This window comes from Fukomys damarensis, unplaced genomic scaffold (assembly GCF_012274545.1).
Source record: "Fukomys damarensis isolate Sample0158 unplaced genomic scaffold, DMR_v1.0_HiC HiC_scaffold_10, whole genome shotgun sequence".
NCBI classification, from domain to species: Eukaryota; Metazoa; Chordata; class Mammalia; order Rodentia; family Bathyergidae; genus Fukomys; species Fukomys damarensis.
Window position 1 is genome coordinate 30780744 of NW_022900922.1, and position 23734 is coordinate 30804477.

Here is a 23734-nt window from a genome sequence, read left to right on the forward strand (position 1 = left end):
TTTTTTTTTTTTTTTTTTTTTTTTTTGGTACCGGGGATTGAACTCAGGTCCTTGTACTTTCAAGGCAGGCCACCGAACCACTGAGCTAAATCCCCGGCCCCACACAATATATTTAAAGTTTTGAGAGGAAATTAAAAAACCCACTCCCCTAACGTACCATCTAAATATTGGGGAAGAGGTGTTGTTACCAAATATAAACATTTTTAATAAGAATATTATATTAGTTTCCTAGGATAGCCAGGAGAAAGCATTATAAACTTGGTGGCTTGAAATAACAACTTTATTGTCTCACAGTTGTCGTAGAGGCCAGAAGTGTGAAATCCAGGTGCATGCAGCACCATGCCCATTGGGAATGTTCTAGGACTTTGTTTCTTGTAGGCTCTGGTAGCTCTGGGGGTTTCTTGGTTTGTACAGGTACCACTATCATCTTCATCTCCATTTGGCATTTACCTCCTGCCTTTTCACCATATTCCTTATGTGTGTGTGTTTCTCTGTGTCCAAATTTCTCTTTTTTGTAAGGACACTTTTCACATTGGACTAGGATTCACTTCTAATAACAACGTCTTAATTTGGTTTAGTCAAAAAATGTCTTATTTCCAAGTAAGATCGCATTCTAAGGTACTAGGGTTTAGAATTACAACTTAACTTCTTTTGGGGTAAACAATTTAACTCTCTCTTAACAAATATGCCCTTAGTAGAAGCTTGCCAAAAAAACTAACAAACAATATCTTTCAAGAACAAGGGAAAATACAAGAACTAATGATATCTTTGTATTCTTTTCTTAAAATGTGTATGTTTCAGATGTTTTATAAATTTACAAAGGAATACTAAATAATATGTCTTTTCATTGCATTTTAATAAAGTATTAGATAATTCAGACCATTTAAGTAGAAAAAAGAAAAAAAATACATGATTACATAATTTGTATAGTTAAATGATTATTTCTCCAGTTAACTCAATGGAAACTCAAAGTTGAGTGTTGGGATTAGGGTATATCACAAGACATACACATCACTGTTTGGAAATCCATGCTGTAAATTACTCCTGTATGTGTGAGAATTCATTTTTTAATAATTAGTAAGATGAAAAGTTATGGAAGACATTAGTAATGGAAACATTAAATTAGGAAACTTTTACAAATCCTTTGGAAGTTTGGTGAAAAATTTTACTTTTTCTCCAATTTTACTTGATTTCTAATACTTTAATGTGAATAAATACATATATATTTTAGTGCCTTATGAAAAATTAAAAGAGAAATGTGTTAATTTTGAAAACTTTAAAATTACATATGAATTAAGAATTGTAACTGCTCTGAAGGCCATGCATAGTGTACTATTGTTATTCCCTTTTCATTTTGTTATGAAATTTTGTTTTACTTTTCCATAAAATAAGAAAAAGAATTGTGGTCACTATTATCTTATCAGTGATTATCTTGTATTAACATTGCTTTGGGGTGATATTTTAAAATATTTTTATTGAACTTTGGCAAAGGTATCTAAGCTGAAAGAACCTTCTATTAATTATTAGCTAGAACCGTTATACTTGCTATTCTCATAATCATTGGCCACAGGAATTGGCCAACTTTTTTTTAAGAAATGCAAATAATAGGTTAAAGAAGCAAAACAAGCAAAATTCAGGCAAAGAACATTGATTAATGAATTTTAAAAATTTCTTAAAGGTCATGTACTCAAGTTTGGCTAAGCCTCGGGCAGCTCTAATGAACATGACCAGGCCCTTCAGTATGTAGCAGGTAACCCATGCTGACTCCAAATTTGCTGACATTACAGGGTTATTATTTCTGGAGGAATGTAGCATTCTGGAACAATTTCTCTAATAATTCCATTAAGACCATGATTTCCTTCAATTTAGGGTTACATATTTCATTTTTCACATTACCCCATATCCCAAAGAAAATGAAACCATGTCAAGGACTGAGAGTCTGTGTCAACTAAAGTGCGTGTGTGTGTGTGTGTGTGTGTGTGTGTGTGTGTGTGTGGCAGGGAGTAGTAGAATTGCTTGAATTTGATGATATTTAACCCTACTTTATTTGCTAAGCATATCTTTTTTTTTGATCACATGTCAATGTGTGAACTAGTTTAAAGGAAAAATGTGATTTTACTTACGCGAAATTGTGGTAATCTTAAAGATTCCTTAAGGAAAACATAAGCAGATGCCCTAAGATGGGTAATTTGTATTTCAAAGCAAACTCCACAGCAGAGACATAGGAACAGGAATCTCCCCCTCCCAGAAGAGAGTGTGAAGACATAGGCTTCCAATCACACAATCTCGGTGAGCAGGCATTTGTTAGTCTCCTACTATTAAGAAGATCTCTTTACTCATTTCTGAACAGATGAGGCTTTTTCTTTGGTCAAGTGGAATGAAATACATTTAAATTGCTAAAAAAATCTTTTGGAAATGATATTGTAAAATGTTTGATCATCTTCATTAGAATATAAAGAATAAATATTGGAGACCAAGACATAGTAGCAAGAAATATAGTGTTGGTCTACAACCTGATTTGAATTCTGGTTCAAAAATTTACTTAGTGATGGAATGTGGAATAACTACATAGTCTCCCTGTGCCTCTGGCATTTCTCCTATAAGAACTCTGTCTCATTGATCTTACTTTGTTAGCACCAGTAGGGCAGTGATCCAGAGTAATGCCACAGCACAGCTCAGAGCCTGGCATATTTAAGGTTTAAAATAATTTTTAAGTAAAAACAATCCAACTCTAAAAACCCCACCAAAATATATTCCTTAAATGAAGTTTTTAAGTATATTGTTATTTCTTTTTATAACATACCTATCATTATATTGCTTCAAAAGATACATGAGAAATTGGGAACACTTTATATTTTGATATCTTAACTCCTTCCTTTCTAAAACCTGTAAAGTACCTTTAAAGCACATTGAAGAGGTAGAGTTTGCTACTTTCACTGCCATTATGTCACTTAACCTCAAAAGAAATATTGAAGGGTGAACATTAATATTTTACATATAAGAAGCTGCACTTTGGAGAAATAGTACACGTTACTCAAGATCCTATAGCTTATTGGGGTGATGCTTGGAACAAAACCCTTGCCTTATAATTTTCAGTGTTCAACTCTTCTTTTCTAAGTCGAAAAAAGCCATTCCATTAACCCAGCAGTATCAGTAATACTTCAGGATCATCATTAAGTAAAATGAGGTAGGCATCATTTCTCTGTTAATAACATTTCATGACTTACCATTGCTCTCATAAGCAATCAAACTTCCTTTAGTCATGTGCCCTCAACCTCTGGCATCACTTAAGGAAGCTTAATTTGTGAGACCTGGCTCCCCTGATTACATTGGAATAGCCACATTTATTGCAAGAGGTTTTGGACAATTGTAGGTTACACACAGGCACCTCAAACACTCCAGAGACAACCCTGACTTAAACTCACTTTCCTATCAGACTATTTCATGGATGTTTAGAATTTTAAAAATTCTAACAACCAGTTAATATTTATATATCAGTGTGACAAGCTACCATTATTACAGTAGGAAATGGACGCCATTTTTGTTTCACTGGAGGGAAATCCAATATGAATAAAACAGCAACTTTTCAAACATGACATTTAATCCATGCATGTAAATCAAACTGAGAATCTATTATTCATTATTAAAAGAGTGGCATATTTTTATTACACCGAGAATGAAACACAAATACTGTGAAAAATTTAGTGCCTTTTCTTGAAATTTTAAGACACTCATCATGTAGTCATCTGGCTGGTACTGGCTCTCATTTTAAAATATAGCCATGAAATTAATAAGTTTGAAGTTTTATGTCTGAAAAAATATGCTCAATTTCAACGGAGTAGGCAAATTATTTTTTATTTAAAGCTTCCTAAATACTTAAGATGGTAAAGTAGTTCAGTAATGCTCCGGTTCCAATATGTATATGAAGAATATAGTTCATATTCTTGTCATTATTAGTCATCACCACAATGTTCTTCCCTGAAGTGCTTTCTGAAAACTGCATATATCAGAAACTGATTAAAATGACCTAAAGTATTAATTCTTAAAATATGATGAACTTAAAGTTTTGCAGGAGGTTATTTTCTGTATGACATTTAATATCTAAGAATTGAAATGATTTTAATAACTCATAGGAAGGAGTGGTGTTAGGAAATCTTGGGTCTGAGCATGATTGCTTTTATTGATTATTGGTTATTGCCATTAATAATAGAGAGCTGTGGATTATATTACATTGTACAGCTTTAGAAAGTTCTCCATTATATCAGGTGGAAGAAAACCCTTTTTCATTTCTGAAATCGTCACTTTGCCTGCCAGGAGAACTTTGGGGGCAATGGCTTGTTCTGAATGGCATGAGTGGAAGTTGGGTGTTCTACTCAGCAATGGTCACTTCTTACTCCCCAAGTCATTTTTCTACCACAAAGTGGTTGTTCCAATCAAGTACAGGGCCACCCATCTCTTTCTGCCTTACCCTCACCAAAATGAAAACTTGGCCAAAACGTAACACTAGTTAAGAGCACATCTTTATACTGAGACTACTAGAATCCTAATTTTATTAGCATTCACCATTTTAGGAAAAACATTTAAACTCCTTAGCCCCAGTCCTCCATCTATAAACCAGGAATCTAACACCTACTTCATAGGCATTTTGTTGGCATAAAGCATTATGATACGCAAACTGCTAAGCATAGTGAGTGGCAAGGAGGGGATAACTGGTAGTTCTAATTATTGTTATTGTTGCAGTGGTAACCCTTCATGAGAAAGTTTTCTGCTTTCCTCTGTAGTTTAGATTTCTCTGGCCCTTCAAAATGTCCCTTTAAGAAGTCTGAGTTAATTCTTTCTTGATTCTTTTCTCTAAGAAAATGTGTTCATTGCACTTTCTTACCACTGGGACATAATGCCCACAGTTTAAAGGAGAAGAGATTTGTTTTGGCTCATGGTTTTTAGAGGTTTTAGTACATGGTTTTCGGGCTTAATCAAGAAATAGCATTGCGGAAGGCCCAGGTAGGAAGGAAAGCTGCTCAAATAATGGCAGCCAGAAAGTGAAGAGAGAAGTGAGGAGCTCAGGAAGGAGAGAGACATTTTGAGGTCACTTCCCCAGTACCCACCTCTAACCAGGTCTCTCCTCCTAGCAGCACACCCAACTACTAAATTCATTAATGGATGAATTAACTGATGAGTATAGCATCCTTGTGAACCAGTTACCTTCCGAAAACCCCACTTCTGATTGCATGAGGGTTTTGGGGGGACATTCTAGATCTAAGCCATAACACAGGCTCTATATCATGTATTGCAACTAACATTTGGGAAGGATGCTGTCCTATTATGTGATATTAGCAACCGCTCACTTAATATTTGGTAGCAACTGGAAGTGGGCTTCATGAGAGCAGGGACTTCGGTTGTTTTGCTTGTTGCTATATTGTTAGCACCTAGGAATGCAGCTGTCTCAGTCAGTACATATTTGTTAAAATTGGTAAACAAATTGAAGAATTCCAGGGTCACATCAAGGTCTTCAAATACAAATAGACAGCTACTAATTGCCATTTACTTGAATGTGTTTTTTCCTTTGTGCTGGGGAATGAACCCAGGGCTTCATGCATGCTAAGCACACACTCCACTGCAGAGCCACGTTCATGGCCCAATTTGAATTAAAAAAAAAAAATCCTTGGTGTTTTATGTAGATTCACATTCTTTGTTTTATTGGGAGTGCTTTCAAACTGCCACAAATCCATCTTTGTCCTTTGTGTCTGTTCTCTGCATCTGTTCACATCCGATGCGTTCTGAGTTAAGAATGCCCTAGTTACAAAATAGTAGTTCTTGTTCACTTGGCATGCAATTCAACAATCAAATCATTTTGAATTCTCTAAAGGGGAGGAACTTGCTTCTATATTTGAACTCACTCACATTCAGAGGGAATATGTTTTAATATTTTGACATCTATACAAAATGCTGTACAATTACTTTTAAGGCATTAATTCTCATATGAACACTGAATTCAGTCACGAAGGACTGAGTAGGGCAAAGAATTTCTCCAAGGTTGTACAGCCTGTTAATTGCAAAGGAGAGGCCTGGCTATCTTTTCCCATCTATCTGATTCATACTAAGCAGTAGACAATGAGACTTTGAACTGATGAGGCTCTCAAAGCTTATAGTGGTGGCCGAAAAAGGATTTATTTTCAAACAAAAACATTACTAAATTCAAGGACCAATAAAGGTCAATCTAGTAAACTACAAATCAGACCAAATCAAGCCCCTGCTTTATATGGTCCATTGTGTTAGGATCTTTATTGCAGTTAGAACAAAATCCACATTTCTTACTTCAGCCTTTAAACATTATGTGTCTGGCCTTTATCCCATTTTCTAATTTTATTTCTTTTAAATTTTCTGCTTGTATATGTCATGCCTACCTCACTTTCTTTCTCTGCACACTCTGAGCTCATTCTTGCTGAAGGTCCACTGGATGAATGGCTGCTTCCTGCCTAGTAGATTGCTTCTTCAGATGTGTCTCAGGGTAAGGGTTTCTCTCTTAGATGTTTTAAAAAGCAGAATGTCTCTCTTCTCTATTTTTTTGTATATATCCTTATCTATTTTTATTATTTGAATATCAGCTGGGTTAAGTATTTATCACTATTGGTAAAGTCTTAGGCATTTATGGCTTATCTCTTCCCCACTTGTCCATAGTTCACTGAGAGCAGGAAGCCTGTTATGTTCAGTGTCAAGAATAGTGCTCAAGTAAAGAAAATGGGCATTTAATAAATATGTGTAAATGAGTAAGTGATCCCAGAGAAGCAACAAAGTGGATATGGCTTTTGATATAGTCCAGTCATCATTTTAGCAGCTAGGGAAATGAGAAAGTCATTTCCTTCTTGAAACATTTTGTTTTCAGTCACCTATAAAATAGCTAATGTCAACAATATCATAAAGTGATATGCAGGTCAAACATAATAATATACATGTAAGAGCTTTGTAAAATACAAAATATTGCAAGGCATTTACTTAATCACTAGATGTCTTTGATGCATACAGGCTGCCCAAAGGGAAAGTGTCGATTAGCAATTATTGCCAAAATTGTTTCTCCTTTCCAAGTAATATATTTGCATGTTCCTTATAAAATCATTTGTGGTTAATTTGTTGGTCTTTTATATAATCAGCCTGCAGATGTTCAGAAACTCCATCTTTTTGTGCATTGAGGCTCACTCACTGGGGTTTGTAAAAGTAATGGGCTGTGCCCAATTTTTCCCCAATGTGTTCAACTCTCAGGGACAATGAAAGGGAAGATCTGTCTTTTGTCTAACAAGGAGAAACTGAAAAGAAGACTCAACTTTTTGTTTTCACAGTCAGAAAAAAAAGGAAAAAAAAAAGTAGGTTGAGAATCCCAGAACTAAATTTTCTAAATTAAAATATTTGATTGGACTTTTTTCATCTCTAGAGTGAAATATTCTTAGTTGAGCATTTAAGTAGCACATGAAGAGATGTTATGACACACTGTGATTGAGAACAGTAATGGAATTGTGACACAATGAGAAGATATGGCATATGGTTTCCTCTTCATTTTAGTCATGTTTGTTGGAAAATGGTGGAAAGGTCATATTGTGTAGTCAGTAGTGATTCAAGTATGACTCATTCAAACTTTAGACAGCGATGTAGTTGTTCTAACAAGTAGATGTTAATTATACATGGTAAAAGGTACACAATCTTGTTTTACTTAACTTTATATCCACATTGAGGATTCTTGAAGTGTAGGCTGAAGGGCCTCTTGATTCACTATTGAAAGTGTGGTCTCTTGAGTCATGGTTTACCTCAGCACACCAGTCAAATTCAGAGTTCTAAATTTTAGGCTTACTGATTCAAATGTAAATATGAGCCATGGAACTCTGCATTGTTAATAAACACCGTTATTGGGTAATTTTTACAAAAACTAATCTTTTTGAGACTGCTAGTATAGGCTCTTAAGAACAGAGTCTGATGTTGATATTTCTTGAATAATTAAATTAGTTGTGGGAAAAATCATAAAAATAGCTGCAGTGACTTTAGGTTTAAGAGATCATAGAATTGTGACTTTCATTTAAGGAAATCTTCAATTCAGAATTACTAATTTGTGAATTGATAAATTTAGCCTTTTGCAAAAACATTATTTAAGGATTCTGAGTTATATTGGGCATTTTTTTTTTTTTGGTTCTGGTCTGTATTAGATGCCTGAACCCAAATTGATTGATTTAGAATAGTCATAGATACAGAGAAATATCTGGAGGAGCAGTCCAGGTTCTTCAGTTTGGAGAACTCAGTCAACAGGATAGAGTAGAATAACCTTGAGGCCTTTACCGTGAATGCCATACAAGGTCTTAACACTGGTTGCTCCTGTGTTCAGGAAGCATAGCATGAATAGGGGTTTGAATCAGATTGCCTAAGTTCAGATTTCAGTTCCAACTTCTACATGTTTTTATGTGAATTTGGGCCAAGCCTCTTTTTGCTTCAGTTGTGGCATTTGTGAAATGAGGTCCATAATACAATGTACTTCATGAAAGTAAGGATGTAATGCTTTGAAAAGTGCCTTCATTTAGTGAATAAATGCTAATGATTGATATTGTACCCATATTTATGATTAAGGAATTTAAAACCTTTTTAATTTTCTAATGCACATAACTGAAACTGCTATATCTGACACAAGAGAACACTAGTTTTCCAGTGGTGTGGGGAGTAAAAGTTTCCTCCTGTTCAGAATCTATGAGAGTTATAGTTGTTTCAACCCTGTCCTTGGTCTCTAGGCCAAGATAAATTTTCAAGAATAATTACTCTCTTTTATCCTATACTAGATAGACTGGAGATGAGAGTTAATTTGCCTATTCATTTGTCTTGGCTGGGAGAATGGAAAAGAAAATAATGGTAGTATAAAACTCTCAGAGGATAATCTAAATTACCCTGTTCTATAGCATCAATTCCCATTTTTCTGTTCTAAGTTATCTGTCTCCAAAAGAGCATTTTATTTCTAAAGTAGATTAAATATTTTGACTTACATCCTTTATTATGCTTATGGCCTATAGAATGTTAGATCTAGAAGGTACTATTTAGTTTATCTCCTTTTCTCTTTATTTGTCATGTTTGCACCATGCCCCACCAATTTGATTTGATGCTTGTCAGATGCCAAAGCCCCTACTTTCAGTTTCTAGGATATATATCTTCCAATTTCAATGAGAAAAGTAATTAAATAAGGCATGAATGACCAATTTGGATTGAGGTGTCCTATATACTATATATATAACAACCAGCAGAAGCATTTAAAATACATTTAGAAGAATTGCAACCAAGACAAGATCCAAGGGCACAATTATAGGCTTCAGATAAGCAAAATGAGCATTTTCTAACATTATTTTTGTCTGCTAAGTCCCCTATGATTATGTGATTATTTGCATATTTCTCTTCTATTGGCTTTAATGCTGATGTTGACAAGGAACCACTAAATCTTTGCTCTTACCTACTTATGGGTATTGGACGCAATAATCCTGTTTCTAGGATTAAGACTAGATCTGAGTAAATATAGGGAAAGGGCAGAATATCAGTAAACATATGCTTGGTTATACTATGGAAACAACAACAAAAATAGTAGCAAAACCCTTCAACATCTCAGTGGCTTAATAGAACATAGTAGTCTATTATCCGCATACCACATACATACTTCAAGACAGAAGAAGTCTATCCATTCTAATCCTAAATCAAAGTTGGGTTGATGGATAGTCATTTGGAGTGTTGTTTGTCACTGTGGCAGAAGAGAAGACAAGACAGTTTTGGAGGCTTTAGCATCAAAAATAAATGCTCTGGTGAGTAAGTAATGAAAGAGTGTTTACATGATCATTGGCCTGAACCAGTGACCTCTAAGTTTCAGGGTGGCTGAGCACAGTGAAATGAATCTCCAGGGAACCAGATCCCTGGGATGCTTTTCTTGAGTTGGCATCCCAGGGACTCTTCTCTGAAGAACAGTTGACACCTTTACACCCTTGAGCTTGCCTTGATTGGCATCTTGCTGGTTCCTGAGATGCCCTCAAGGCATCTGTCTTCTTATCCCTGTACAAAGTATTTTATTCCTTTTTAGTGGTGTTATTCTTTTCAGCAACCATATATACTCCAACTTTACACATAGTTTCTTCTAAGCCAAAATTTAACTTTTAAAAATTTCTGCTTTGCTTTTTTGCCCCATATTCTAACTGTAAACCTGATGAAATGCAGCCAGCAGTATCCATGCCACAACCTGAATTTTTGATTGTCTTGAAATTTTCTCCATCAGATTAATTAGTTTGCTGCCCTTAATGTCAATGTCCTATAAAGCCTAAGGACCTGGACAAAATGTAGTCAAATTTTCTCCTATAGTGTAGTACACAGTCTGTAGTCCATGTTCCAATGTTACTGTTGTTCCCCATTGAAATGTCATGAGCCTTGCCTTTACTGTGCGTTTCCATCAGCCTTCTGATCAGAGTTATTCATCAGGCTCTGCTGATGTCATTCTAGGACTTTTCATCTCCAAGTACTTCAAAAATTACTTGAATTTTTTTCTGATAATGAAAACCACAATCACTTCAAAAATTCAGAATGTACATAAAAATGAACACTTTCATGAATATGCATTTTCATTATCTTGCATAATTTTTCATAGACTTCTTGGAATGCTTTAATTTAAATAATTTGGTGATCAAGTCAGTCGAATTTTTGCTTTCCTTCTAATCATCCACTCAGCAATTGGTCTTCAAATTTCTCATTTGTTTCTTGGATTTCACTTGTTCTCCACATGTAGAAGCACATGTGCCTTCTTCTGTATGGAAGATAAAAATGTGTCTTCCTGAAGTCATGCAGTAGAATTCAGCTGTGTAGTTCATCTACTTTGTCTAAGGGAATGCTCTTCATGGTACTCAGGAAATAAAGATACTGTAAGAATATTATGACTTTCAACTACTAACTTTTATGGTGAGTTGGCATTGATAGCTGGTAATAGGGAGACTCATGCATTTATTCCATTTAAAATATATAATTTCAAATTACAAATGTTCTGAACAATACTCATAAATGTTCCACACTGGACAACTGTACATATATTCAAGTTTGTGGAAAATATCCTCTGAGAGAGGTACAATAAAACTTAGTGATCTTTCTTGCCAAAGAGAAAAAGAATGAGTCCCAAGCTACACATTACAGGGCAAAAGATCTCTCCTACAATAGACAGCATGGGAGAGGCACTAAAATAATAAATAAGAAGAGTCAGCTCTTGTCAGATGAATTTCTTTACTTAGTAATTTATGGTTCCTATCTTCCTTTTCAGTCAGTATCAGTGACAAGGTTTCATCTAGTTCATTTACTTACTTCTTTTAGGAGTTATTCATCAGGGTAGTTGCATGAGACTCTCCTATTTTGTAGACTAGATGGAAGTCAGATTCTTTATTTGCATTACTACAAGTGACCCAGTGCTACATGATATTCATAGGTCATGCTTGGTAGCCTTGAACTATTTCTTGTCGTAGTGTTTTTCATTTCTGCAGACATATTTTCACTGTGAATGTTCTTTTTTATTAAAATGTATTATTGTTTAAGTCATCTTAGTAGTGGAGATGAAATCCTAAAAAAAATAAATAATTATAATACTCATTTTGCATTTTTACATTTACTAAGTTAATAATTATGTCCACTCTATGAGGAAAATACTTATAACCCTTATTTTTTTAAAGGGAACTCAAATACAACTTAAATACAAAAGTAAAAACTTAAATACAAATATAAATACAAAGTGAAAAGTTGCTTGCCCAACACCACAACAAAATTAATAGAATTTTCACTACTCACCACATTCTTCTACTCTGAATGTATTGCTGAACAAGACCAGATTAGTGCAAGAAGAGAACTAGTTTTCACTTTTAAATGCAGAGAAAAAATAGATAAACTTATTGTTATTAGCATCAGGTCAGTTTTATTTTTAAATGATGGCCCAGAGAGGTTTCTGACTCCATTTCTCTTTCTCCTCCTCATTCAGTTTTGATTCTCTTATCACAAATGTTACTCACAGCCAACTAGCCAAATGAAAAGTACGGCTTGATTAAGGATCTCTTTTGTCAGTAATTTGTGCCTAATGTTTTTAGCTTTCCCATGGGCTGTTGTAGAAAATGGTAAATCTGGTTTAAATGAAACCTGATCCTGTTAATGGTTTAATAGCAGCTGCCACAGGGTTATGGGAGTTTTCAACAGATGCCTCTGTTTCATTTTATTCTTAAACTGAGTCTTGAGATATTTACGTAAATCATACAAAATATATTCACACACTTTTGGATAAACATATTGGAATAGAGTCTTAGAAAGTCCCTATCTTTGTCCATTTAAAATTATTTACACAAAAACTTAAAAAGAGGGTGCAGCCTCTGATTTTAAAAAAGATTACTGATTCTTTGCATTTTCCTAGATTTTTTAAAAGGCTGAAGAATTGGCTCCATCTCTACATCTGGGCATTGGAATAATGGCTTGGTCAATCTAAGAATTTCTCTTGTCTATACATAGTGTTATTTATTTATCACTGACAAATTGCACATACAGTAATGTGCATTACAGTGTCAACTGAAATAAACAGAGTAGTCACAAAGTTAAGTAGGACTCTTTTTTTCTTCAAGTGACCATTAGGATTAGTTTTTCTGGAGTATAGAAGTGAGTTCATTTACTTTTCATAAGGCACTTATTCATGCAAAGCACTTTGGCTGAACAGATTGATGCAAACATGAATGATAAGTCTGTAAGTGACTGTAATGAATACAGAAATAGTTGTAGTCTTTTTTTTTTCTGTTAAGTTGTAATATGTGAGACATTATAATTTAAAAACAAGAGAAGTTAACTGGTTCTGGATGCTGAGAAGTTAAAGAACATGACACTGGCATCTGGTGCTGGCCTTCCTGCTATGTCCTAACATGGTGGAGAGCATCACATAGCAGGACAGAGCATATGTGCTGGCTGTATTCTTTCTTCTGCTTCCTATAAAGTCACCCCACTACTGCCATCCTGGGGACCTTCCCCGATGACCTCACCCAATTCTAATTACTTTCCAAAGGCTTTTCCTCCTATACCATTAATATATGAATTCCAGGTTTGAGTTTCCAGCACATGAACTATGGAGGAGAAACATTCAAACATTTATAGCAACAATAGATGTATCAGCTCAGACAAAGGACTGAAAACGCAGAAGGCCATGTTAACAAACATATTATATCCTTGATATCTAAGGCTCATAGAGTGTAGAATCTTGAAGTGTCAGGAATAAATTTGTCTTATTTGAGTCACTGCGGCTGGAAGTCTTATTTAAGTATCTGGAGCTAGAAGGGTTATTTATGTAAATTCACACAATGGTGAGTTTTCAAGGGCCAACAACAGAGAGCAGAAAAACTTTCTAAATTGTCTATAGGCATCACCTAATACAGTGTGTTTCTAAAAGTACAAGTACCCCAATATTCCCTTGTCTTAATATCTCTCTAGGGATTCCCTCAAAGGAAAGATGTGAAACCTGGCATGGCTTTCCTCTTTGAACTGTTTCTCCTTCGTGGGACGTGTGCTTGCCTTGACCAGGCTGTGGGCTGGGCAGTCTTTCCTGTGTGTGATAACAACTTTGATATTGTGGAGGGAAAATTCAAAAGTCCCATTCTCCGAGGACATTATGAAAAGAAACTTAGCAGTTTCAGGAAAATTGAAGATTTGATTTGCTTGGACTTGGACCACTGGCTGTGCAATCTCTATTTTCAGGTTTGTAATATGTTTTTGTAAGTGGAAAAGATTATAAATTTTTTTCCACAGCTGCTTCTTTCTAGCCTTCAACTTCCATGCAACTGAAATTTTGGATAAGTTTCACAAAATGGCAAGAGTAATTACATCTTAGTGCTGGTTTCTGATAATGTAGGTTAAATTTATGCATAGAAGTAAGGAAAAAAATTCTAGAGTTAATAGTTAAATTAAAGATAATACAGTTTTCTGGGTTGTAGATGGGCTAGAACTGCCACCTCCGGCCCCTAGTTCAGAGCTCACGATCTATTTCTCCAGTCTGTAATCTGCAAATTCATCTCGGCCTGGTATTGATAGTACCAAAGTTGCTTACCAACTGCTGTTGTTTCTTGGGCACTTCCTGCTCCAGTATATAGAAGAGCTAAGACCTCTACCCTCTGGACTCTCGCCATCTCTCTGAGGAGACAGACATAGGTTCACAAAACAATAACCCATGACCCACATTTCCACAGGACTTGAGGAGCATCACAAAGCACCCTCCCTCGGCCTTGCCACATCAAAGTGTGCTTGCTTTTGGTCTACCTCAGGTCTTTAAAGCACACTAAGTTGGGCCTACTCCATTTATTTGTATATATTTGGCATTCTATCTTCTCATCAATCTTTTAACAGAAATGATTTCACCTAAATTCCTTCTAAGCAAACACCATTGAGGATCCAGAAAAGAAAATGGCAGTATATGTACAGTATGAAACACTCAAACACATTTGGAGTTTGATTTTATTCTGTATGTTCAAAGGTGTTCCTGGTTTATTTTTTCATGTTGCCTTTATCATAAAATACCATGAATCGTTCTTTCTTGCTTACACATTTTATTTTTTATCCATCCATCCATTCAGCCATCTATCTTAAATTTAAAAATTAAGGCATAAAAGAAAGTAAATTTTAGTATAATGAATATGAAATACATAACTTTTAGCTAACCCTTTCACTAATTGTTACTTAAAATTCAGTACTTTATAAGATATGGCGAAATAAATACTTTGTTTTATAAAAGACAATGCATGCAATCCTGGTACTAATCATAAAGCCTTTTTATATTTAAAATCAAATCAAGAAGCGAGGATTAACATTTACAAGATAAAATTGTTCTTTGTGAAACAGCATTAGAATTTGATTCGATCAAAATCTACTTGAATTTGAAGACTAAAATTTTCCTTTTTCTTCTGATTTATTTAAAAATAATCTTTGTGGAAAAAAAACACCTAATGTTATGAATTATCTGAAGGGCTTGGCAGTCCTTTGCCATTCCAGATGGACGTAATTGCCCATTAACATTCTTGATAGACACTATTAGTACTTTTGTCCTTCTGTATATTTTATGAGGGAGGAAGGGAGTCTTATTAATAAAATAATAGCATTATGCAAAATATGGTTTCCTTAAGGGCTGGGTGTGTAGCTCATTGGTACATTGTTTTCTAAGAGTGAAGTCCTGGGTTCAGTCTTCAACATCACAAACTAAAAATAAAGTTATAAGATGCATGATTTTCCTATTATACAAAGACACAGTAAGTAGTAATGTAGATGCTTTCTTTCATGAGGATGAAAATAAAAAAAATTTTACCTGAAAACTTCATTTTCTTTTATGGAAAATTCTAACATATGTAGATTTTCCCAATGTGACTTTTCTCAAATGAAAAAATTTCTGATCAAGTAAATGCTGCGTTGCGCACAAAAGTACAGTGCAGACTTAGAGAAAAATAGGGCAGAGCAGATGATGGAATGGAAAAAGTGGGAGAGATGAAAGGAAACAAGGCAACCCAAGTAAATTCTGATTATGGGTCTGTCCCTTGGAGGAAGCTTCCATTGTCAAAGAGGTAGTGGCAGAGCCAGGACACCTTGCTTCACTGTGGTCTCTCGTGTGTCGTCAGGGACCAAACCCAGGCCAACTACCCTGAGCATGAGGAGGTGGCTGGCAAGCAACTCATAGGCTGCTCCGAGGGCACAGGTGTAAGGATTTAAGAGGGAAAATTAAGCAAGCAACTTTCCCAGGAATCTTTCCCTTTCACTCCCCCACTTTACTGAGTGTTTTGTTCCTTGTGCCATTCATTGTCCTCCCTGAACCAGTTTATTGCTAAAATTTTAACTAAGGTAAAGTGGAAAAAGGGCACAGTAGGCACCCATTTACTCACCACTAGATACTACAATCTTGGTATTTCTTTTTGGACTTAAAAATATTACTTGTTGGAGATACTAAATACTGCATGAATATGTACTAACCTCATCCCAGTATAAATGTTGCCCAAATAATGTTACTAAGACAAAAATGAAAACAAAACTCCTCATATAGAGCACCTAGCAAAAATTGGAGGAAATATATAAATTAATTAATAAAAAGAAATTTTATTAATTCTTTCTAACATAACCAAACAGAAACTTATAAAGTCTGAAATACTGAAATTATTATTTACTCTTTAGATTTATCAAATTGTCATACTGTTCCTGAGAAAAGCTAACAATACATGTCATATTTTCACAAATTTCAGTAACTCATTTATCTCTTAACAGGTAATCAAACTTCCTTTGCATTTCGATGATCAAAAAGTACATGAAAACTGTACTCGGCTCTCCCCTGAATTTTCCGTCTGTTTAGTGGCTGAAGCAGAGAAAGCAAAATTAAATACGGACAACCCAGCCGGCCTCTCAGGGAAAACAACCCAGGAAAAGATTCCTGTGTCAACGGAGCATGGAGCTGAATCTGCCTTACACTCTTCTCATGGTTAGTTCACATTCGACTGCTGGTATTTCAAATTGTACTTATATATTAAATAAAACTAAGAAATATTAATTGTTTTACTAATAGACCATCTATACCGAGCCATTACAAGGAATGTGACTGTTAATAAGATAATTAGTTTTCACGTCACACCATTACATAAGTAAATATAAAAATATTTTATCGAAACATAAGCTTCTCCATAGCCTATTGCTCTAGAATACTTTTAGGTGATTTTTGTTTTTGTGGGGAGGGGGTAATTTTATACTTTTAGTTCTTATTTCTAAATCTTAATCTTTCTTGTATGTTCTTGGCAGTGGTAACCAAAAAATGAACTCGAGAGATAAACTATTCTGAGAAAAAGTTGCCCATTGAGTATATTTTATAGACCTTTGTTTTTTAATGATTGGCTTTATTAAGCACTAAGAAGCAAATAGAGTTTTACTCTTTTTGTTGTTGTTGCTTAGGTACTAAGGATCAAACTTGGGCCCTTGCACTTGCAAGGCAGGTGGTGGAACCAGTGAGCCAAATCCCCAGCCCAAAATACAGTTTTGAAACACTCAATTTACAAAAGTTTTAATTTAAAGAAGAGTTACATTAGCAAGTATTTATGTTTTTTTTTTTTTTTTTTTTTTTTTTTTTTTTTTTTTTTTTTTTGGTGCCGGGAATTGAACTCAGGTCCTTGCGCTTGCAAGGCAGGCTACCGAAGCACTGAGCTAAATCCCTGGCCCTGCAAGTATTATCTTTCGTACTAAATAATTATTTCCCTTAGAAAATGATTCACCAGTTTGTTTAATAGGGTGAATACCTTATTGGTACATTACAGAATTAGCCATAGTAGGGGGCACAGTGGCAGTTATTGCAGTAATAGCCATAACAGCATTATGCCTGCACTGGGAATATTACTAGTGACGAGCCCTGTAGTAAGCACTTTATTTATTTTTTGAAATTGCCAAATATTTTAATTGTATTTATGGAAAATAACATAACTTGCACAGTGCTCAGTCACTGCTTTGCCATACCTGCTTCATTATGTTTTCTGTTAAAGATTTGCATTTTATATGTAATGAAAGCCTTCTGTGACCCTCTCCCTGATTCCATTCCCGACTCTGACTCTCTATTGATCTTTTCCATTTATATTTTATTTGAAAATTCATCTTAGTTCAAGTGTGTGTGTGTGTGTGTGTGTGTGTGAAAGTAGGGATTGATCCCCAGGGCCTCACACATGCAAAGCTGAGCCATGCTCCTGGCCCTCTATGTATATTTTAAAACATTTTCTTCATATATATGTAATCATAAGCAATGCATAATATCATTAATGTTTTAAAGTTTATGTAAATATATTCTACTTCAATCCACTTTTGCAACTTTTATTTTCCGTCAACATTGTCTTTGATATTATCTTTCTCTTTACCTATTTCTAGCTTGTTTATGTTGTTGTTTTATAGAATATTTTGTGTAATATCATATGGTTGATTTGTTCTTACCATGTATGTTGCCCTAGCTATATTCTATTTTAAGCCAGACTGCCATGATTCTTTACCTCTTTATCCTTCCTGGGGTTGGAACCGGGAAGCCCTGGCAGCCTAAGCATTTGCTGTGCCTCTGAGCTGCACCTTTGGCCTCGTGTTGGCTGTTCCTGCCCCTCCCTTCCCTGTGCAGAATGTGAGATTTCACCGGACTGATAGTGCCCGGGATAGGAACCCCTGGACCATGTAACTTTGGAAACTGATAGCACAGTGGCACTTTGCTAACCCTGTGCTGAGAGCTGTGTGGGAATTGTCGCCTAGAACCACACCCAGCAATGCTTTTTATTGTCAGGCTTTTAACATTTGCCAATGCAGTTTGAAGAAATGGTATCTGCATTTCAATTAGAATTTTCCTAAATAAGTAAATTTGAGTATTTTTTCACAGTATATTTTTGTTAATCATTGGGTTTTATCTTCTGTGAGGGCCCGTTTCTCTACTTCGTTCAATTTTTCGAGTCAATTTTTTTGTCATTGATCTGTAAGAATTCTGGTGTCTTTTTCTTAAGGTGAAATGAATCATGGGCAACACTTATTTTCAGATTCAATGTTTGATTGTTATCTGAATGTTTTATTATTAATTTTTCAATTTTAATTTACTTTTTTAGAAATTTATTAACTTGGTCACAGTATCATATTATCTTTTCAATTTCAAATTTTATTTACTTCTGTTAAAAATTTTATTGAACAGGCAATACACTCATATTATTCAAAATAAAATTTGCCTCCTGCCCTTAGTATTCACTTTCCTTATTTTTCCTGGAGAAATCATTGTCTTTTGTATATTTTTCAGTAGATGTATTATGCATCTCTAATACACAAAAATATTATTATAATTTTGAAGTGCCACCATAATTTAATTATATTCCCTTTTTTATTTTAATACAAGTTAATTCTTGTCTTGTTTACTTTTCTGTTTTAGTTGGGCTTGAATTTTGCTTTTTCTTACGTTCTTTAAATATGCAGTTGTTACAATTGCCTTATTGAATCTATCTTCTGATTTTTTTTTTTGCTTTGTTTTTGTGTAGCTCTTCTCTTAAATTTTTAATTTCTTACTGCTGTTTTCTTCAGATTTTATCAAGTGTTAAAATTTTAATTAATTTAAAATCTGTTATATGCATATGTATATATGATTGTTATATTTTTGAGAATTTAAAAATATTGATATAGTCTATTGATCAAAACTTTTGAATTTATATTCCATTTCTTCCACTATTAGTACTATTACCTGAGTTATTGTTTTAATAAGTCTTCATACATTGTATGGTTTGGGTAAACAATAGTTAGTAGCATAACTAAATTTTTAAAATTTAAGACAAGTAGATAATATGTTTTTTAATAGGTGTGTTAATCAACTTTTCATTACTGCAACTAATTCCTGAGACAATAAACTCAGAACTGTCTTATTTTGATTCAATATAGAAGGTTTCAACCTGCGATCCATTGACCTGTTACATTGGCCCTATGGTGGCCATTCATGGCAGAAGTGGGTAGAGGTCTAAAATAGCTCACTTCATGGCTAGAAAATGAAAAGAGAGAGAGAGGGGAAGGAATCCCATAATCTCAAGAGGAGGCCTCTAGTAGCTTAAATCCTCTCATTAGATTCCACTTTCTAAAGTTTCCACTGTCTCCCAAGAGCACTATGCTGATGACCAAGCCTTAACACATGGACCTTTGGAAAATATTTAAAATTCAAACTACACCTTACCTTTAAGGTTTTTTTTATTCTTTGTACTACTGTATTTGTGATCATTAATGACATCTTCTTTGCCACCTTATTTCTTTGCTGCTTAAAAATTCTACTTTGAATTTTTCTTCAACCGAAAATAACTTTATTTTTGTTTAACATTTGGTGTTTATAATCTATGGATTCCATTGAATACTTCAGAGGTCATCCTTTATTTTCTTATCTACATATTTAACTGCACATTATCTTAAAAGAATCAAAGCTTGCTCCATATTCTATTCTCTTCCTTGATGTGACAAGGACTTTTGAAGTACTTTGCACAATGAATGCCCTCTCCTACATTCACTGTTGTTGGCTTTGGTTTCATGTTTTTAGTAAACATAAACTATAAGGACCGGGGATTTAGCTCAGTGGATCTGCTTCCTGCCTTTCAAGCACAAGGTCCTGAGTTTGATTCCCCATACCAAAAAAAAAAAAAAAAGTTTAAGAGGTATTCTTTTTATTCTTAATAGAAGATTAATTCATTGACAGATTCAACCAATATCTGTGCTTTGTAATATTTGAATTGTAGCATGTCTTCATTTTGGTTTCATTTTTCTTGCTGAAGTAAATCTTTAGCAGTTCATTTAGAGTTTGGATCTTTCTGAGCTCTTGTATGTCAGAAAGAATTTTGATATTTCACCCACACTTTAATAGGTCATTAATCCATGTATAAAATTCTAAGGTAGGAATAATTTTTCCTGACTCTTCTCTGCATTTTTTTGGTATCTAATGTGGCTGATCAGAAATCAGTATGAAATGGGCAGTCACTGGAGGATCTCAAAAAAGAGTGACATATTTCAATTTCTATTTTCTACCAGATAATTTTTCAGGAGGGCTTATTTGGAAGAGAATGTCTAGAAATAGTTTAGTTAGGAAAAGTTTAGAGTAGTGTAAGCAACAGAAGAGGGACTCCATTAGGGTAGAAGTAGCAGTGAAGCTGGAGAAAAACTTGTAAATTTATAGAGTATTGAAGAGTTGCAATAGAGTGAATATGAACATAAACTAGCTCTGTTGGTTGATTGGCTTTGGGTGGTGAAGGTTAAAACAGTATGATTCCTAAATTTTGGATGTGGGTAGATGTAACTATCACCCTGTTTGATTTTGTTCCTTTTGGGTATGAGGTTTCTGTTCTATATGCATCTAAATGGAAATACCCAGGAGAGTGCTGAGCAAATGGACACGAAGTTCCAAAAGATGAAGAAGGGGAGGAAGGAGAATACATTCACGAAGCAGCAGGGACCTGGGGATTCCAGCTGAAACCACTAAGCAGTGGAGTGCAACCTGGGAAGATGTTCAGAATACTGAGAGTGCTGCATTGAGAGCACAGGAGAAGGGTGCTGGATCCTGCCACTTTGGTCCGATCCAAGGCCTACACTACTCCACTAAACTTCTGCCTTCCTGTTTTGTTCCATTAAGTGGAAACACATCACTTCATAGAGAGTGATGAACTTAAAGCTTAAAGGATGACTGGAGTTTTTTAGTTACTGTGGATATTGTACCTTGTTGGGCCAAGTAAAACTCTACTGACTGCCAGTTTCAACTCCTAGGATCCCCACGTCCCCAGAAGGTAGATTCATTATAAGTCCTGGGCTTCCTTATCTACTTGATCTGCTTCCTTGTGGCTATGCCAAGATTACCACTTAGCAACTACTGACATACTACCCCTTCCAAACAATGGTGTATCATTTTAAGATGAATGCGTACTTGGAAATAGTATGTTGAAATTTTATGCACAGAATACATAAATATCAAATTATAAGCCAATGGTTTTAGTTAGGTATTTGTGAAAATAAATCAGAATTGTGATATATGTTGAAACTAGGTTATAAATGCCCGAATTATAAATCAGCTTGCTCAGAGTGTACTGTTTCTCACAGTTCAGAACTTGGATAAGATTCCTTGTAGCCAGAGAAGACAGGAGGCGACTAACATTGTGTTCTAGTTGTGGAGGATAATGAGTAGAACTAGTTACCCTGAAAAGGTAACTTTAAGCCATTTTTGTTAAAATTTAGTGTCTTAGACTTAAAATTTTTATGTGTAAATATCTGAGGGGAGATATTATGAGAGTTAATATCCTTCCTGTGGCTCAGGGGAAAGTGTGGATGGGGTGGAGGTAACAAATAAACCTGATATTGTCAATCTGAGAAGAGCAGAGTGAGCCACAAAAGGAGCTCCCAGCCGGAGACCAGAGGTGCCACAGTCAATCCCATTCTAGATTTCTTCCTGGGGCAGTTTGGTTTAGAACATCTGTGCACACTGTGGTTGTGTCATTTAGTTGTCCCTGTAGGAGAATGACTTTTACACCAGGTCTCTGTTGAATCCAGTTAGCCAGACCTTTCAGTATGAGTGTTTACAATGCCCTCATTCTGTAAAATGATTCCTTTAACAGTAGCATATCTTCTGCATAATCTGGGTGCTGTGGTTTTTGTATGTCCTGCAGAATTCATCTGTGAAAATTTGGCCCCCAGTATGATTAGTGTTGAGAGGATAGGACTCGAAGACTGACTAGCCTCCGAACTAACTTTAAGGAATGGTCTTTTCCTGCATTAATTACCTAACTTACATTCTGTTAAAGCACTAGAAAATGGACTAAGACATTGGCTATCTCAGATGTAGGAGAAGAAAAATCTGTCTTTTCTGATGGTTGAAGATCATTTTCCTAAGATAGATAAAGCAAAAAATATAAATGGAATGATTATGATTTCATTAAATACAAAGGATAGGAAGCATGTCATTGATTGTTTGAGTATCAAGCTCAAAATTCATCCATGAAGCCACTATGTGTAACCTTATAAAATGTGTGCATTTGCAACGTAGATATCTTTCATTTCATTTAAAAAAAATTTCTGAATTAAGCATGGAGCTAAAAAAAAAAATCTTATTTTTTTTAACTTTTGAGAAAGTGGGATCTTACTTAAGTAATATTTCAGTGTTACTGACATTTTAACCTAGTTTTAGAATACTGAGCAGATTAGAAGCAATTACTCTTAGAACATTTTCATCAGATCCTTTTCCTTTCTAGTTTTTCCTCAGGGTGATGTGACTCTATTTCTCACACCTATTGCAGTGTACTACAAACTTGGTTTTAGAGTATGTCCCCAGCTCTCCTTGGACAATAGGTACCACTCCAGGAAGCATGAACAACAGCGGTTCCAGTAAGAGAGTGCAATATACCAAAGACAGGTCTCAGACAAAAGTTAACCAGTTGGTTTGGTCAAACTAAATTTAAAGTGTTGGGGGAATTAAGACAGTGGCTGACAAAACTGAATTTAAGGCTCAGAACAAACATTTTGGTGTCATTCCAACAGAACTGAAAGGCACAGGAATGACTTAGTTTAGTAGTGAAGAAAGGAATGGAAACCTTATTTAAGGGAGAGATGAAAGAACAGCATGAAGGGAATTACAAAGGATCAATCTGCAAAAGTAGTAGAAGAACCAGCAGTCAGAGCATGATGGAGCCCAGACAGAATACATTGGATGTTGGCTTTTTATGAATGGATATTGGGTGAGGTAAAACTTCTTTTAAAACTAAAGCTTCCTCATGAATGCTTGTAATATAAACACAATGAACTACAAGAAGAAACAAGAAGCCACTATTAATTACAGGTATTCTCTGATTTATAATGGTTTGAACTTTGTTTTTGCAATTTTATGATGGTATGAGAATGAGCTGCATTCAGTAGAATAATTCTTTGAAGGTTGAATTTTGATCTTTTCCTAGGCTGGTGATAGTGGTCTAATCCTCTCTCATGATGCTGGGCAGCAGGGTGGGACCACAGCTCCTAATCAGTCACATGGTCACTAAGGGAAATGAGCAGCACTCTACAGTGTGCAGTGTTGCTGGGTTTGATAGCACATGTGTATATTAAATGCATTTCAACTTAGGATTTAAATTTAGGATGGGTGTATATGACAGAACCTCTCATAAGTCTAGGAATATCTGCATTGCATTATGTATCACATACTATATATATATAT

General features: G+C 35.0%; 1 protein-coding gene across 1 annotated transcript in view; it reads left to right on the forward strand.

Annotated features, from left to right (window-relative positions):
• Nucleotides 1–23734, forward strand: part of Ofcc1 (orofacial cleft 1 candidate 1) — a 539007-nt gene that overhangs the window by 329580 nt on the left and 185693 nt on the right. The window contains exons 13-14 of the mRNA XM_010623072.2: nt 13489–13752; nt 16294–16504. Of these exons, the coding sequence (XP_010621374.1) occupies nt 13489–13752; nt 16294–16504 (475 nt within the window). The remainder of the gene's footprint in view (nt 1–13488; nt 13753–16293; nt 16505–23734) is intronic.